Source organism: Myxocyprinus asiaticus, chromosome 25 (genome assembly GCF_019703515.2).
Source record: "Myxocyprinus asiaticus isolate MX2 ecotype Aquarium Trade chromosome 25, UBuf_Myxa_2, whole genome shotgun sequence".
Classification (NCBI taxonomy): Eukaryota; Metazoa; Chordata; class Actinopteri; order Cypriniformes; family Catostomidae; genus Myxocyprinus; species Myxocyprinus asiaticus.
Window position 1 is genome coordinate 13,387,705 of NC_059368.1, and position 14,721 is coordinate 13,402,425.

A 14,721-nucleotide genomic window follows, 5' to 3' on the forward strand; every position below is an offset into this window, starting at 1 on the left:
ACAAAATATGCAATATTATTGGTCTTTTCACTTATTGTTTAATTATAATAAAAATATCACTTATTATTAGTTTCGGTCTTAGAATTTTCATTTTATAGGGCCCAGATATAGCCCTCCATCTGCTTAAATTTGAGAAACGCAAGGTTTGGTGTCGCATTCATGACGCGGAATCCCGCTGAATTTATTAACAAAACTGTAAAATTAGACAAATAATTTTATTTATTATTTTATTTGGATAACACACAGTCTCCGCTTTAAAATTATGTCACATAATTTTGGGGGTGGGGGGCGGCTTGGGTAAGGGAATGAAGTAGAGGGGCGTTCATCCAAAAAAGGTTGAGAAGCACTGCTTTAAAACTATGCAATGCATTTTCTGTTAATTTTTGCACTTTAATGGAATATGTTTTTGAGAACCATTATAAAGTTTTACAAAATACTTTACCAAAAAAAAGCCATTTAAAAAGTTTCCTCTGTATGCCCTACAAGACTGGAAGACAATTAAAAGAGCAGTCTGGCAGGGCTGAATCAAGAGACAAATCTGACTGACATTCAAAGGCTCTTTAATGCCTTGGATACAGATCATTAAGGATAAAAATATGTCAAGAGCCATAAAAGTCATAGAAAAGCAAATCATTCATTTATTGTAAGCCTATGAAATGTAACGATTACATGCTGGAATAACAAAAGAAAATGAATTTGATCTGTAAAAAGTAAATAGAGCGCAATAATATCACACCTTTAGCGAAAATGAAAGGGCTGAGGTGCTGCATTATATGGATATGATTATTGACAAAAGCTTCTAAAAGCATTAAGGTTCTGTGGGATTCTTAAACAATTCTTACACAAAAACCTTGCAAAATAATAATAATTTACACTGAGTAAAAATGACATTTTACAGAATAAAAACGCACAACCCTGAAATTCAAAGCATCCCAGGAATGCTACGATTCCTGATATAACAATATATCAAAGCTGTGATCAAATAAAAGGGGGGAGGAAATACATTTAAAAAAAAAGATGGAGTGAAGCCATCAAACATCTATGGAAAACGTGGACTTCAGAGAAGGAATGTTTGTCAAATGCTTCTATTATTTAAAAGTGGAGTTCCTTTAAAAAAAACAAAAAAAAACAAAAAAAAATGAAAAGTGGGTTGTTATTCTGTGGCTGTGTATCTCAGCATGCCACAGGCCAACAGTCTTTAATACAAATGATCACTCAGTAATATCCTGGGTGGTACTGTTGATTCCATGGCTTCTGGTTCCAGAACTAAAGGGTCAAAGAGAGTTTTATCAGGCAAAATAGACAACTTTGATAATGTTTTAGAACACTTCCAAAATTACATCCAATCTTGTGCTTTTAAAAGTTGCATTTTATGTTGGAACCCTGTTTGCAATCAAACCAAATTTAAGCGTTCCTCATGATATTTAAATATAACAGCATAATCTGCTTACCCCTTGCTGCCAACTCTGGTTAAAGGCTTGGGTGTAACTTCCATTTTTGTTGCCAAAACCACCACGGTTCTGCTGGTGGCCTCCTCTGCCATGGAATTTCTAAAAAAAGTGACAATTCCAAAAAGGTCACTCCACATGTTCAAGTCAAAACAAACTCAAATTGTGCTTGGTGGCAAGAGAGCATTCAAAACAACCAACCTGCTGGAAGTTTCCTCTGTGGTTAGGTCCACCACCGCGGCTCATATTACCTCTGTTCCCTGGCCCTCCGCGGCTTATCGCACCACCTCTGTTGCCCATGTTGCCCCTCATGTGCCCACGCCTGGGAGCCATTCCTCGGTTGGGCATCCCACCACCTCTGTTGAAGTTGCCTTGGCTACGAAACCCACCTCGGAAGACAGGTGGTGGTGGCGGCGGTGGTGGCAAGAAGCCACGTGGGGGTCGGTTAAAACCACCACGAACACGTGGTGCTGGCACTGAAGGAAGAGAATAAGCAGGTTTAATATTTTTTTCGACTTAAGGTCTAATAGATAATTAATGTTCAGTGCACCAACAGACAGGTCACCAAGAGCAAAAATGAAACAGCTTTTGTTTAAGAACGTCTCTTACTTCCTCTGAAGTTTCCACGACTCTGGAATCCACCCCTGCCTCCACGAGGGCCTGAGCCACCACCCCGATTGAACTGGATCTTGGGCCCTTTGCCTCGTACAGCACCCTTTTTGGGGGACATCAAGCCCTGGTTGGCTTTCTTCTCTGGCGGTAAAGCATTCTTACTCTCTTCCTTGTACTGCTCCAAGAGCTTGGTGGCCTCTTCCTTTTGAAGCTCCACATAGGTGACCTCTGAGAAGCAGTCCCCTACTTCTGGTAATGTGTAGATACCTGTAGAAAGGTTTAAAAAAAAAAAAAAAAAAAAAAATCTCTGTCAGTCTGTCTACTGATCCTGCTTTTTACAGTTTGGCTTTGAATTCATTTCAAATATGAACTTCTAGAGGTTCCATGGTGAAAAGTGAACTCATGCCTTACCTTTCATTTTTAGAACAGCGTGTTCAGGGATGTCTTTGCCATCTGTTTCCACTTTCTTCTGTGTCCTCTCCTTGTAGGCCTCGTCTTTGGGGAAGACCACCACAGCTTTGCGCTGAAATCCAGCAAAAAGACACATCTTTCTTCTCTGAGCCGGCGCAGAGATATTTGTCTGATCCAAGATGTAGTTTCTCTTTTTGCGGGCAGCAATTTCAATGAACTTGCCCAGGAACAGAGGAGCACGCTGAGAGATGGCAGAGAGCTTTGCTGTGTCTTTGTTTTGCCTCTTCATGCTGTCAATCTGAAAGACCAAAAAAGGTGATTAGACAATGGAAGTCCACAGAATTTAGGAATGACGACTAAAGACACGATTCTCACCATCATCTTCTCCACGATGATGTTGGTGCCAAGGATGCTGTACTTCCCAGGGTTCTCTTCAATATGTTTCTTCACCCATTCAGTCTTTCCAGATCCAGGGAGACCGACCATGACAATAACCTATAAACAATCATAGGCAACATTTACTGATGTTATGAAATGGAACAACAATTTCATGTCATATACGTTATATGTTTAAAAGCATACCTCACAATCTTTCTTGGTCTCAGGTCCCTTAGGTCCTCTGATGCGCACATCCACAGGGATCTGCTGCAAGAAAGTGAAGCCCTCTGGTTGGGGGAAGAATGGTGTCTCCCTCTGACCAAAATTGAACTCAACGGCACAGTTGTGGCAAAGCACATGGGGGAAAAGAGTTTGCCCAGCCAAAGACTCCTTACTGACCTTGAAAGCCACACCAAGGTCCTTGCCATTTTTGGAAAACGAAATCTCCACTTCGGCCCCTTCAAAATTCTAGGCAAGAAAAGAAAAATTGTCAGAAAGAATGTATTAAAAACATATACAGGAAATCTCCACTTCGGCCCCTTCAAAATTCTAGGCAAGAAAAGAAAAATTGTCAGAAAGAATATATTAAAAACAAACAGTATGCTAAACTTCTTACAATAAAGCAGCCTATGACATCATTTTCATCACAATTTTCCCCGTAGTCTTCAGTCACACAGTTTGTAGTCTTCTTCCCTTTGCTTGAATAGGAGTAGGAATGCTCCTCCTCACCTAGAACAATTATCAACAGTCATTAACATTTTCTGTAGAGGACGTTTAAATAGGGCTGTAAAACCATATATTTTGGAAAAATTTACAAACATGCCTTATTAATTGAACTTTTCAAGTAAACAGTAATTAGGGATGCACCGATACCCTTTTTCTCTCCAAATCTGATTCAATACCAGTGTTGTTGTTTTAGAGTATCTATTCCTCACAGTGGAATTAATTTGGGGTACTCTTTTATAAAGTAGGGGTGGGTAAAAATACTGATTTTCCGATGCATCTCGATCTTCATTTTAATGATCTCGATATGATTCTTAAATCCAAAGATCGATCTTTTACTCTTCGCACAACCTTTTTCTACAATGCGAGGAAATCACTCACATTTGCAATCAAATTTTGTGCTATGCTAGTACAAATTATGCAATTAAACAAACATGTAACAAAACACATATGCACACATATGCAATATTTCTTATTTATTGATTGAATACATAGATTTGTTAATTTTTAAAGACAAAAATGTGACAAATGATGAAAAACTAATAAAATTAGTAAAATTAATATTTTCGTAATGTACTTAGTTAGAATGTCCCCTGTATAATTAACAGCATTAGCTGGGAGATAATTATGTATACAAGCAAAAGGGACATTATAACTGAAATATACCCATTTGAATCAATTATATCAATACCCAGCATTAACAATAATGAATAATAAATTATTAACACATTACTTAATAAGAAACCAGAGAAAACAAAAAACAATTACATAAGAAAAAAAAAACTTTATTTTAAAATAGTCTACTGGATAATGCAGCAGCAAAATTAACAGTAATTCGTGTTAAAGTCTTCAGATAATAAAAAATAAAAATAAAATTAGAACTTTATTACACAACATTGGAAATTCCGGCACCGCAGCGAGTGGCAGCATGACACAACAGCTCTCTTTTGAATTCTTTCGACTTCTTTTCTTATTTTTTACTTTTGTTTGTGTATCGGTATTAGTTTTTAGTGTCATGATAATGTATAGATTGCTTGTTGGATTAAAATGTGCAAGACAAAGAAGAACATTGCAACTAAGACAAAGAATGCTGTGACCACTGAACAACAATGTAGAATGGTCTACTCACGTGAGGAGCTCCTTCAGTATAAGATTCGAGCAGTTGCATGTCCAAGGGAGATTCCGGTGGAGTTAAGATTACGGAGAAGAGGAACTCGTGCCGGTGTGTTGGTGAGGAAAAGATGGATAGGAGGTGGAGATACAAGCCCTGTCTTCCCGATGTTGTTATGGGGAATATGCGTTCGCTGACTAATAAAATGAATGAACTTTTGGCCTCGGTGAGCGGACAATGCGAGTATCGGAAGTGCAGCGTGTTATGTTTGACGGAGACATGACTGAATGGGACTGTTCAGTGAAACAGTCAGGTATTTTTTCTGGTTCGGGCAGACAGGGAAACAGAGTGGTAAGAAATTGGGTGGTGGACTTGCTGTCTATGTTAACTCCAAATGGTGCAACCCAGGCCATGTTACTATGAAAAGTAATGTATGTACGCCTGATGTTGAGCTGTTGGCCTTCAGGTTGAGGCCATACTATCTGCCCTGGGAGTTTTCGGCTGCCATTGTTGTAATTGTTAACATTCCACCTTCGGCAGTGGTGTCGCGTGCCTGTGACGTCACCTGCAGACACTGCATCCCAGTGCGCTTCTTATAATACATGGAGATTTTAATCATGTCAAAATCTCAAAGAACCTGACCAATTTTACCCAGTATGTTACCTGCAGCACTAGAGGTGATAAGACCTTGGATTTGCTGTATGCTAATGTTAAGGAAGCATATAGCGTAAACGCCCTTCCACCTCTTGGTAAATCAGACCACTGTCTGACACAGCTTACTCCTACATATAAGCCTGTTGTTAGGAGACAGCTTATCATCTCCAAGGCTATGCAGCTGTGGTCTGTGGAGGCACAGGATGCTCTGAATTAGTGCTACAGGATAACTGATTGGGAGTTGTTTCAGGAAGATCACGGGATGACATTGAGGGTCTCACTAAGTGCGTAACAGATTATATCAGTTTCTGTGAAGAGTGTGTTGTCCCCACCAACAAGATTTGCTGTTTTCCCAATAACAACAAGCCTTGGATTAATAGGGACATTAAAGCCCTGCTGAATAGGAAGAAGAGAGCATTTATGGCTGGTGACAGCGAGGAAGTTAAGGGAATACAGAAGGAGTTGAGGAGGGAGCTGAGGAGAGCTATAAAAATAGAATTGGGAGGAAGCTGCAACATAATCCGAGAGAGGTGTGGAGGGGAACGAAGAATATTACTGATATGGAAAGGATCAGAAGGAATAGTAGAGGGGACAAAGGGACATGCTAATGAGTTAAACCAGTTTTTCAACAGGTCTGAATCAGCAACACAGGCTGATGTTTCCTCCACCTCCGTAAATGTCTCTTTTAATGTCCCCACTCACACCACTATGATGGCTGTCCCCTCACATACCTCAGCTATCCCCTCCTCTACAGGTCTCCCTGTGGCACCACATGATGGGGATAGGACAACTTCAGCTCATCTCTATCAATCAGTAGATAATACTGCCCATACTTAGAGAACGATATTACAACACCTCCCACATCTAGGAAGATAGCATTACAAACACTATCAACCTCCCCCCATATGTTCACATCCACCATACCCTTAACTACTCCAGACATAATGATCAGGTAAGACGGCAGCTCACTAAGATTAGAACTAAGGCCAGAGGACCTGATATCAACCAGCGGGTGCTTAAAGTCTGTGCGGAGCAGCTGACAGGAGTGTATCAACATCTTTTTGTCCTCTCCCTGAGACTAAAAAGGGTGCCTAAAATTTGGAAGACATCATGTATTGTCCCCATGCCCAAGAAAAGACACACTGGTGTACTCAACGACTTCAGACCTGTGGCCTTTATGTCACATGTAATGAAGATCTTTGAGAGGCTGGTTCTGCAAAATCTTAGGCCCCTGGTACACAACTATTAAGATCTGTTGCAGTTTGCATATCAGGCTGATATTGGTGTGGAGGATGCTATTATTTACATGCTTCACTTCTCTTTTTGACTTCTCAAGTGCTTTTAACACAGTCCAGCCACTCAGACTGGCTGAGAAGCTCTCTGCAATGCAGGTGGATCAGGACCTTGTGGCATAGATAACAGACTACCTTACCAACAGGCTGGCAGTATTTCACGCTCCTTGTCAGATGTGGTGACATGCAATACTGGTGTACCACAGGGAACTGTATTGTCACCATTCTTATTTGCTCTCTACACTTCTGATTTCAGCTTTGATTGATTGGGACTTGTGGTGCCAATAAATTGGGGTAGCTGGTGAGGAAAGCAAGCACTGTGGTGGGGATAGAACTGGTCAGTGTAGAGGAGGTAATTGAAAAGAGAATGAGAAGAAAGCTAGAAGCCATTGTGGCCAATCCATCACATCCTCTTTATGCGGAGCTTAGCCAGCTCAAGAGGAAGTTTAGCCACATATATCCAGCCACGTGCCTCAAAATGCTTGGGGAATACTTTTGTGCCATCAGCTATTAGACTCTATAATGCCACAGTACCCAGTATCTCCTCTCAATCCACTGACTTGAGCTGCAGTACCACACATACCACTAATCATAGAAATTGTTATTTTAAGGGATATGTATGAAATATAGTGATTTGAAGTAGGAGAGTATATAAAATATTGAGTACTTGCACATGTACATACTCTTTTTATTGACCTTGTAATGTTATAGTTTATTTCATATTTATGGCAATCTTTTGATCTATTCTGTTATCTGATCATACTTATGCTGCGGTGTCAAACAAAATTTATCCTATGGGGATCAATAAAGATACTACTACTAGTAATGTATTGCAGTCATAATTTCTTAACTTCAAAAGGCTGAGGCTTTTATTTTGATGAAACACAATAGGAAGTTCACAGTAGTTTAATATGCTTCTCAATTGGTGAAATGCTCCTCCGGTGCCATGTTTTAAGCAAATCGAACACTCAAGCATCTATATCTGAGATGGAGTATGTTTAGTGTGCTCACATATTACGAGCCACAGCGTTGAAAACAGCAGTGCATCACGCATGCTGTCTGTGTGTGTGTGTGTTGACTGAGCAGCAGTCATTCACTGAAGCGTGCTGTGCATGCATGCTATTTACTTATCAAACGCATCCTTTGCGATTTACAAAACTATGATGACTTCAAGAATCTTTGAATATAATGCAAGTCATATGGACTACTTCAATGGTGCTTTTATACCATTTGTGGAGCTTGACTGTAACGACCATGATTAACAGTCAGACAGTGTCAGATTTGGATCAGGCTCGTCAAAGCAATACCAGATCTGGTTAAAAACGTCAGTATCAGAGCCAATACCGATCCAGGCATCGCTTCGGGGCATTTCTAACAGTAATCAGAATCAAGATTTTTCTCAGTGGGTAAATCTCACTTCTGTAGCAAATTAAACTGCAACAAAGCCAGGTCGAGAATAAGATATATTCTTGTTCATTGTGCTTACCTAATAAATTATTTCCATTAGCCAGGGACCAGCCTATATGGACATCATGGACAACCATGCTTTTGCTGTTTACATGCTTGACTGGAATTTTCTCAGTGATCTAAAAGTGCAGGAGACATTTGGATTAGTTATATTAAAATCATGCTCATACCAATTTCACCACTTCCTCATTGACTGTATTATGTAAAATACTACAGTAAATCACCTTCATTTCAAAGCAGGCTTTGCCCTTGTTTACACCATATGAGGCACGGCCACCTGCCCAAAGGTAAGCAAAACTTTCCATGGTAAGAGAGGAGGCACTGTAACGGTCCCTGGACACTTTGAAATGCAGGTCACAATTGTCTAAAGAAACAACCAACAAAAGCATTAGTCCAAGAACAAGAACTTTACACTAAAATAATTTGTTTAACAAACCAGTTTCTAACATTTGCACTCCTTGGGCCTCATTCATGAAACTCTGTATAGAATTATTTTAAAAGCCATTCTTATGTAAATTGTTGCATTTAGTTCAATGCAACACATTACAAAAGAATAGTTTTATGAACGATTTACACAGAAATGTGTTCTGCTTGTTTCATGAATGAGGCCCTTTGTCTGTGAGCACATCAACTTGAGATAGTATTCCATAAGGCATCATTCTCAAAATAATTCAGACTCTAAACAAAGCACTCACAGGGATCCAGGCAGGCCAGGGTGTCATCAAACTCTTCGTCCTCTTCCTCCAGTGGCGGCTGGGGAGACTTGGCCCTGAAATAGAGGCAATCAGCCATTAATGCCTGGGGACAGGCAGAAAATTTGGACTGTGATGGACTGGCATGCATCCCATGTCCAGGTGAAGTCCTTCCACAAAATCATAGCAGCAGCATCAACTGTTGACTTACCTTACATTGGCTGTTCATAAAAACCCAAACTGCTTTGTGAATGTACATTTAGGAATGCAAAAATTACCAACATTGCATTGCTTACCAGTTCACCTCACGACGTGAAGCCTGAAAGAAAACAATTTCAAAAAGCAACATAAAAGGCTGCTATGTTTTACTCAGTAGAGAGAGTGTTGCCTTTTCCGTTTTGAGTCATGATCTGAAAAGGTCTGAGGGTATTTATATCTACATGCAGATCATCCTGGGAAGGTCATTCAAAGCTAAAGAGCACACAGCTGTTTTGCCTGCTCTTTGCCTAGAGCAAAACCTATACAGTCTATGCAATTGGTAATATTCAATTTAAAGGATAGTTCACTCAGCAGTATCTTTTTTCTTCTTCATATAGTGAATGTGACTGAAGCTGATCATCTAACCAACATCTCTTTGGAATCTTTGTCACAAAAAACAAAAACAACTATTCTCTGGGCTCATAAAGTATTTTAGGGTGCTGTCAATCATTGTGAAAATTTACAATGCAGCCCATATATGCTTTTATACGTGCCAGTATGGTGTCCTTCTCCCACGAAATGCTCATGGTCGGATGGCAAATTGCTTAGAGGGACCCATCACCCTCCATCTGCTTGAATACAACGGTCTCAATGCGTGTTTGTGTGCATGTCTTTGGAATGAGGGGGCATAGCTAATCAATGATTAAGTCTGGTGGAAGTTCCAGAACGGCTAAAATCACATAAAGCACCTTTAACACCTTTGAGGTTGTTCATGTTTAGTGCCCCCATCAGCCAGAATTTAATTCATTCAAATACTTGAATTTTCAAATTTTAGTTCCATATCTCCAAAGTGGCGGACTTGTCATATTGTACATAAGATAACAATGAACATTTTGCAATCAATGAATCCATTCTCTTTAGTAGAGCCGCACAGAAGCTAGAAAACTGAACCACAAAAGATACTTAAATGAATAGGTCACCAAAAAATTAAATTCTCCATCATTTACTCATCCTCATGCCATACCAGATGTGTATGACTTACTTTATTCTACAGAACAAAAACAAAGATTTTTTTTGAAGAATTTCTTAGCTCTGTAGGACTATACAATGCAACGGAATGGTGGCCTGAACTTTGAAGCTCCAAAAAGCACCTAAAGGCAACATAAAAGTATTTCATATGACGCCAGTGGTTAAATCCATATCTTCAGAAGCAATATAATAGGTGTGGGTGAAAAACAATCAACACAAGTCATTTATTAGCATAAATCTCCACTTTCACATTCGTATTCTTTTTTTTTTTTGTTGTTTACTGCGATTCACATTTGTTATGCATATTGCCCCCCTACAGGTCAGGGCTGGCCAAAGAGAGATTTATAGTAAAAAAAGGACTTAAATATTGATCTGTTTCTCACCCACACCTATCATATCACTTCTGAAGACATGGATTAAACCAAGGGAGTCTTAAGAATTACACTTATGCTGCATTTATATGCTTCTTGGAGTTTTAAAGTTCTGCCCACCATTCTATTGCATTGTATGGACCCACAGACCGGAGATATTCTCCTCAATTTTAATTTTGTGTTCTACAGAAGAAAGTCATACACATCTGGGATGGTATGAGGGTGAGTAAATGAAAGAATTTTCATTTTTGGGTGTACTATCCCTTTAATGTATTGAGTCTGTAATAGATTTTTATACCACAAACTTAAGAGAAAGTACATGCAAAGGTAAATCCAGCTCCTTTTTGGTAAAAACAAAAAATAAAAAAATAAAAAATAATGGACAATGTCAGAATATACGATACACTGCAAATGTTTGGTCGTACTTACCTGCTGACCAGGAATGGAAAACTTTTAAAAGGAAAAGTTACACATATCCATATACACCAAAACGCTAAACTATATTATAGAAAAAAAATATATATATATAACAAAATACTCAACTTCTTTTAGAATTACAGACAGTATATGTAAACACGATGAGAAAAAAAAAATTATAGAGATGACACTTTAAGTATAGCCAAGCATGCAAACGACAAAGGCACGTCTAAAGAATGACCCCCCCCCCCCCAAAAAAAACTTCACAACCATTTACTTCATTAGCACAGGCCCCAATTCATTACGTCATAACACATTGAGCGATATAGCCTAGACTCTACGTCACTGCCCCTCCCCCTTTATGATGGAAGCCGCATCTGGCGCTATCGTAATTCCTTTGTTCGCTGCCTGATTCGCCACACGCGCATACAGTCAGCCTGACAACATTGTGTGCATGACAATAACATATATTGTTTCCAGCTGAGGACTCTTTTAAATGTTGCAGTTTTTCATTCTTATTTTTAATCTTTTGTGTAGAAGGGAAGGTGTTTTGTATTAGCCAGGAATTACCCTCAACAAATATTCACTTTATTTAAGAGGTAGATGAGGGTTGTATTTTTGTAGGTAAGGTATTGGCGTTTAAAGCCAATATGTAGACTTCGGGGATAATGAAGGCCATTACTCCCATCCTTACCGGCTGTATTTGCTTTCTTCAATAAATTCAAAGTAGCCCCTTCCATGTTCCTCCCGGCGTCTCTTAACACCCTTCTTATTCTTCTGATCAGCACTGATGTCTTTGTCCGCATCCCCTTGAAAATAAAACAAACAGTAATGAAATGCCCGGACGTGCTGGACCCGGAGTTTAAGGGTGGCCCACACGATTAGGAGTGCTTGGACTCCCCCAGAGTTGCAAAATTAACCGACCACCTCTGATCAGACAGAATAGTTTGCTTGGTTATATCATTATGACATTCAGAATACCTACAGGCTCTGGTCTGGTAGCATAAACCAGATCAAACAGAAACGTGAAATGTTGTGGGTGGTGCAATTACTCAGAATTGTGTTTTTAGTTAGCTGTTTTTCCACAAATACGTAATGCATTCACAACCAAATACACTACTTTTATAAGAAGGGTTTGTATATTTAGCCTAATGCAGCTGGTTAACCAGCTATTATTCACATCGTTTAGAATTACAGCAACAAAAACTGCTACAGATAAAGTCGTTACCTGAACTGACCTTGCACGGAAGAAGATGGCGACAAAACCTTTAGCAACCTGAACCGAAACTAAATAATGTCCCTTTCTTTAATGCCCTATGCATTTTCAAATATACGCACTTAATTTCCGACCAATACAGACTACTCGTAACTGCATCACCCGCCGAGAGTGCATTACTTCCACTGTAATCCCAGCGCGTTTACATTGGCTTTCTATCCTAATAATTTCTGCAGCAGAACTGAGTCAGCGCAAGCGCGGCCCGCATCGAGGAGATTCTGTCGCGAGACAATGCAAATCCTACCAAAACCAAACATTAACCTAACCAAAGCGCTAAAATAAACTAATAACAGTAATTTAGTTGTCGAATTAAGTGTATCGCACTGAAAATATACCCTTTAAAAGCACAAAGCGAAATATCAAGGCTGCTGCACGAGCCAACAAACCCCCTAATGACAGAAAGCTCGCGCGGGTGATTTTGAGATTTTGATTTTCACAGACTGAAACAAAAGTACGAAACATATTAAACTTGTCTGACTAATAAAGTCATGAGAACAGCAAACTAGCGCCGAAACAGGTCAGATTTAGCTCGCCCTTTCAAACAACACAACAATAGCCACCGGCTAGTCGTTAGCCGCTATGCTAAGAGATGATCTCACCGGTACACGTGAACATACGATGCTCCCAGCATTCAGAAAGCAATTTCCCAATTCAAAACTCACCATCTGCTGCATGGGATTCTGGCTCACCATCTTCGTCGTCGATTTTGTCTATGATGTCGTCGTCCTCCTCTTCGTCATCAACTGCTTTGTCCATTTCCACCCCGGCGTCGTCCTCCTCTTCGCCCATTTCGTCGTCTTGAACAAGCTCCTCACCATCACCCACTGCAGCGGCGTCACCACTACCGTCTCCATTCTGCTCCTCGGCCTCCATGCTCTCTCCCTCCGGCTCTTCTTCTCCTATCTGTTCTTGTTCGCTGGCAACATCTTTGACTTCAGCTACGTTTTCTTCTGTTTCTGCTGCTTCTTCAGCCTGGGCCTCTGCATCGAGCGCGGCCTGTAGCCGCTCCATGAGCTCGGCCTTCAATCCTTTGTCGGAGAGCTGGCGCTTCTTCAGCTCGTCCTTCAGCTCGTTTACCTTGAGCTTTTTCACGTTGATTGCACTCATGTTGTCGTTTTAGTGTAGATGGTCTTGTTCTATGAAAATAAAATGTTCAATCGAATAAGTAATGCGCTCTAAACCGCACGACGCAATCCAGGGAGAGCAGACGGCCGCCCTTGCTTCTCTGAACTGCGAAAAGCCGCGGTGATTCTGCGACTATCTACTGGCAATTCAATAGTGCCTTCGGTGCTCGACCCCTCCCGACTAGAGTGCAACTGCGTCGAGGCAACATGGGCGTGGTCTACAGTAATGATCTTTGTAGCTGGGCTTTCAACAATGTTCATGTTAGCTCCCGAGAGTCTATATACGTGACTCTAAAAGCGGAATCGAAAAAAAAAATTAAGAAGATAAAAGACTCGAGAAAACACGAGTGGTTAAAATAACATGTGATCAATTACCTTTATACAAGCACCTTTAAACAGTGCTTTGAACAGAAGGAATAGTTCACCCAAAAATGAACATTTTCTCATTTACTCACTCATGCCATCCTCATGCCATGTTCTGCTGAACACAAACGAAGATTTTTAGAAGAATATTTCAGCTCTAGGTCCATACAATGTAAGTGAATGGTGTCTAGAACTTTGAAGCTCCAAAAAGGACATAAAGACAGCATAAAAGTAATTCATACTACTCCAGTGGTTAAATCCATGTCTTCAGAAGCTAAATGATAGGTGTGGGTGAGAAACCGATCAATATTTAAAGAATTTTAGTTTTCACACAAAAACTAAAATTCTCTCATCATTTACTCATCCAAACGCCATTCTAGATGTGTATCACTTTCTCCTGCTGAACACAAACAACGATTTTTAGAAGAATATCTCCGCTCTGTTGGTCCTCACAATGTAAGTGAATGGGTACCAAAACTTTGAAGCTCCAAAAGCACATAAAGTCAGCATAAAAGTAATCCATAAGACTCCAGTGGTTAAATCTATATTTTCAGATGCGATATGATCACTGTGGATGAGAAACAGATCAATATGTTAGTCCTTTTTACTCTAAATCTCCACTTTCACATTCTTTTGTTTTTGGTGATTCACATTCATCATGCATATGATACTGGGCAGGGAGGAGAATTAATAGTAAAAAAGAAAGACTCTTAGGAGGGAAGAGTGCTTTGGACGGCTGCTTGAAAGTGGAGATTTATGGGGGGGCTGGGTAGCTCAGTAAGTAAAGTCGCAAGTTCAAATCAAGGGCATGCTGAGTGACTCCAGCCAGGTCTCCTAAGCAACAAAATTGGCCTGGTTGCTAGGGAGGGTAGAGTCACATGGGGTAACCTCCTTGTGGTCGCTATAATGTGGTTCGCTCTCGGTGGGGTGTGTGGTGAGTTGTGCGTGGATGCCGCGGAGAATAGAGTGAAGCCTCCACACACGCTATGTCTCCGCGGTAACGCACTCAACAAGCTATGCGATAAGATGCGCAGATTGATATTCTCAGAAGCTGAGGCTCTGCCACCCGGATTGAGGCGAGTCACTACGCCATTCCAAATTGGGGAGAATTTTTATGGACTTAAATATTGATCTGTTTCTCACCCACACCTATCA

The 14,721-nt window shown here is 40.2% G+C and overlaps 1 protein-coding gene across 1 annotated transcript; it reads right to left on the bottom strand.

Moving 5' to 3' along the window:
* Positions 1-615: 615 nt before the first annotated feature.
* hnrnpub (heterogeneous nuclear ribonucleoprotein Ub) lies at positions 616-13,373 on the bottom strand. The gene is made up of 13 exons (XM_051654992.1): positions 12,742-13,373; positions 11,498-11,612; positions 8,792-8,865; positions 8,321-8,460; positions 8,116-8,215; positions 3,466-3,578; positions 3,054-3,317; positions 2,847-2,966; positions 2,472-2,769; positions 2,058-2,327; positions 1,650-1,924; positions 1,452-1,550; positions 616-1,266 (listed from the first exon to the last, which is right to left on the bottom strand). Exons 1-13 carry the CDS (start codon positions 13,184-13,186, stop codon positions 1,216-1,218), a joined length of 2,364 nt encoding a protein of 787 aa, XP_051510952.1. The 5' UTR covers positions 13,187-13,373; the 3' UTR covers positions 616-1,215.
* Between the last annotated feature and the right edge of the window lie 1,348 nt (positions 13,374-14,721).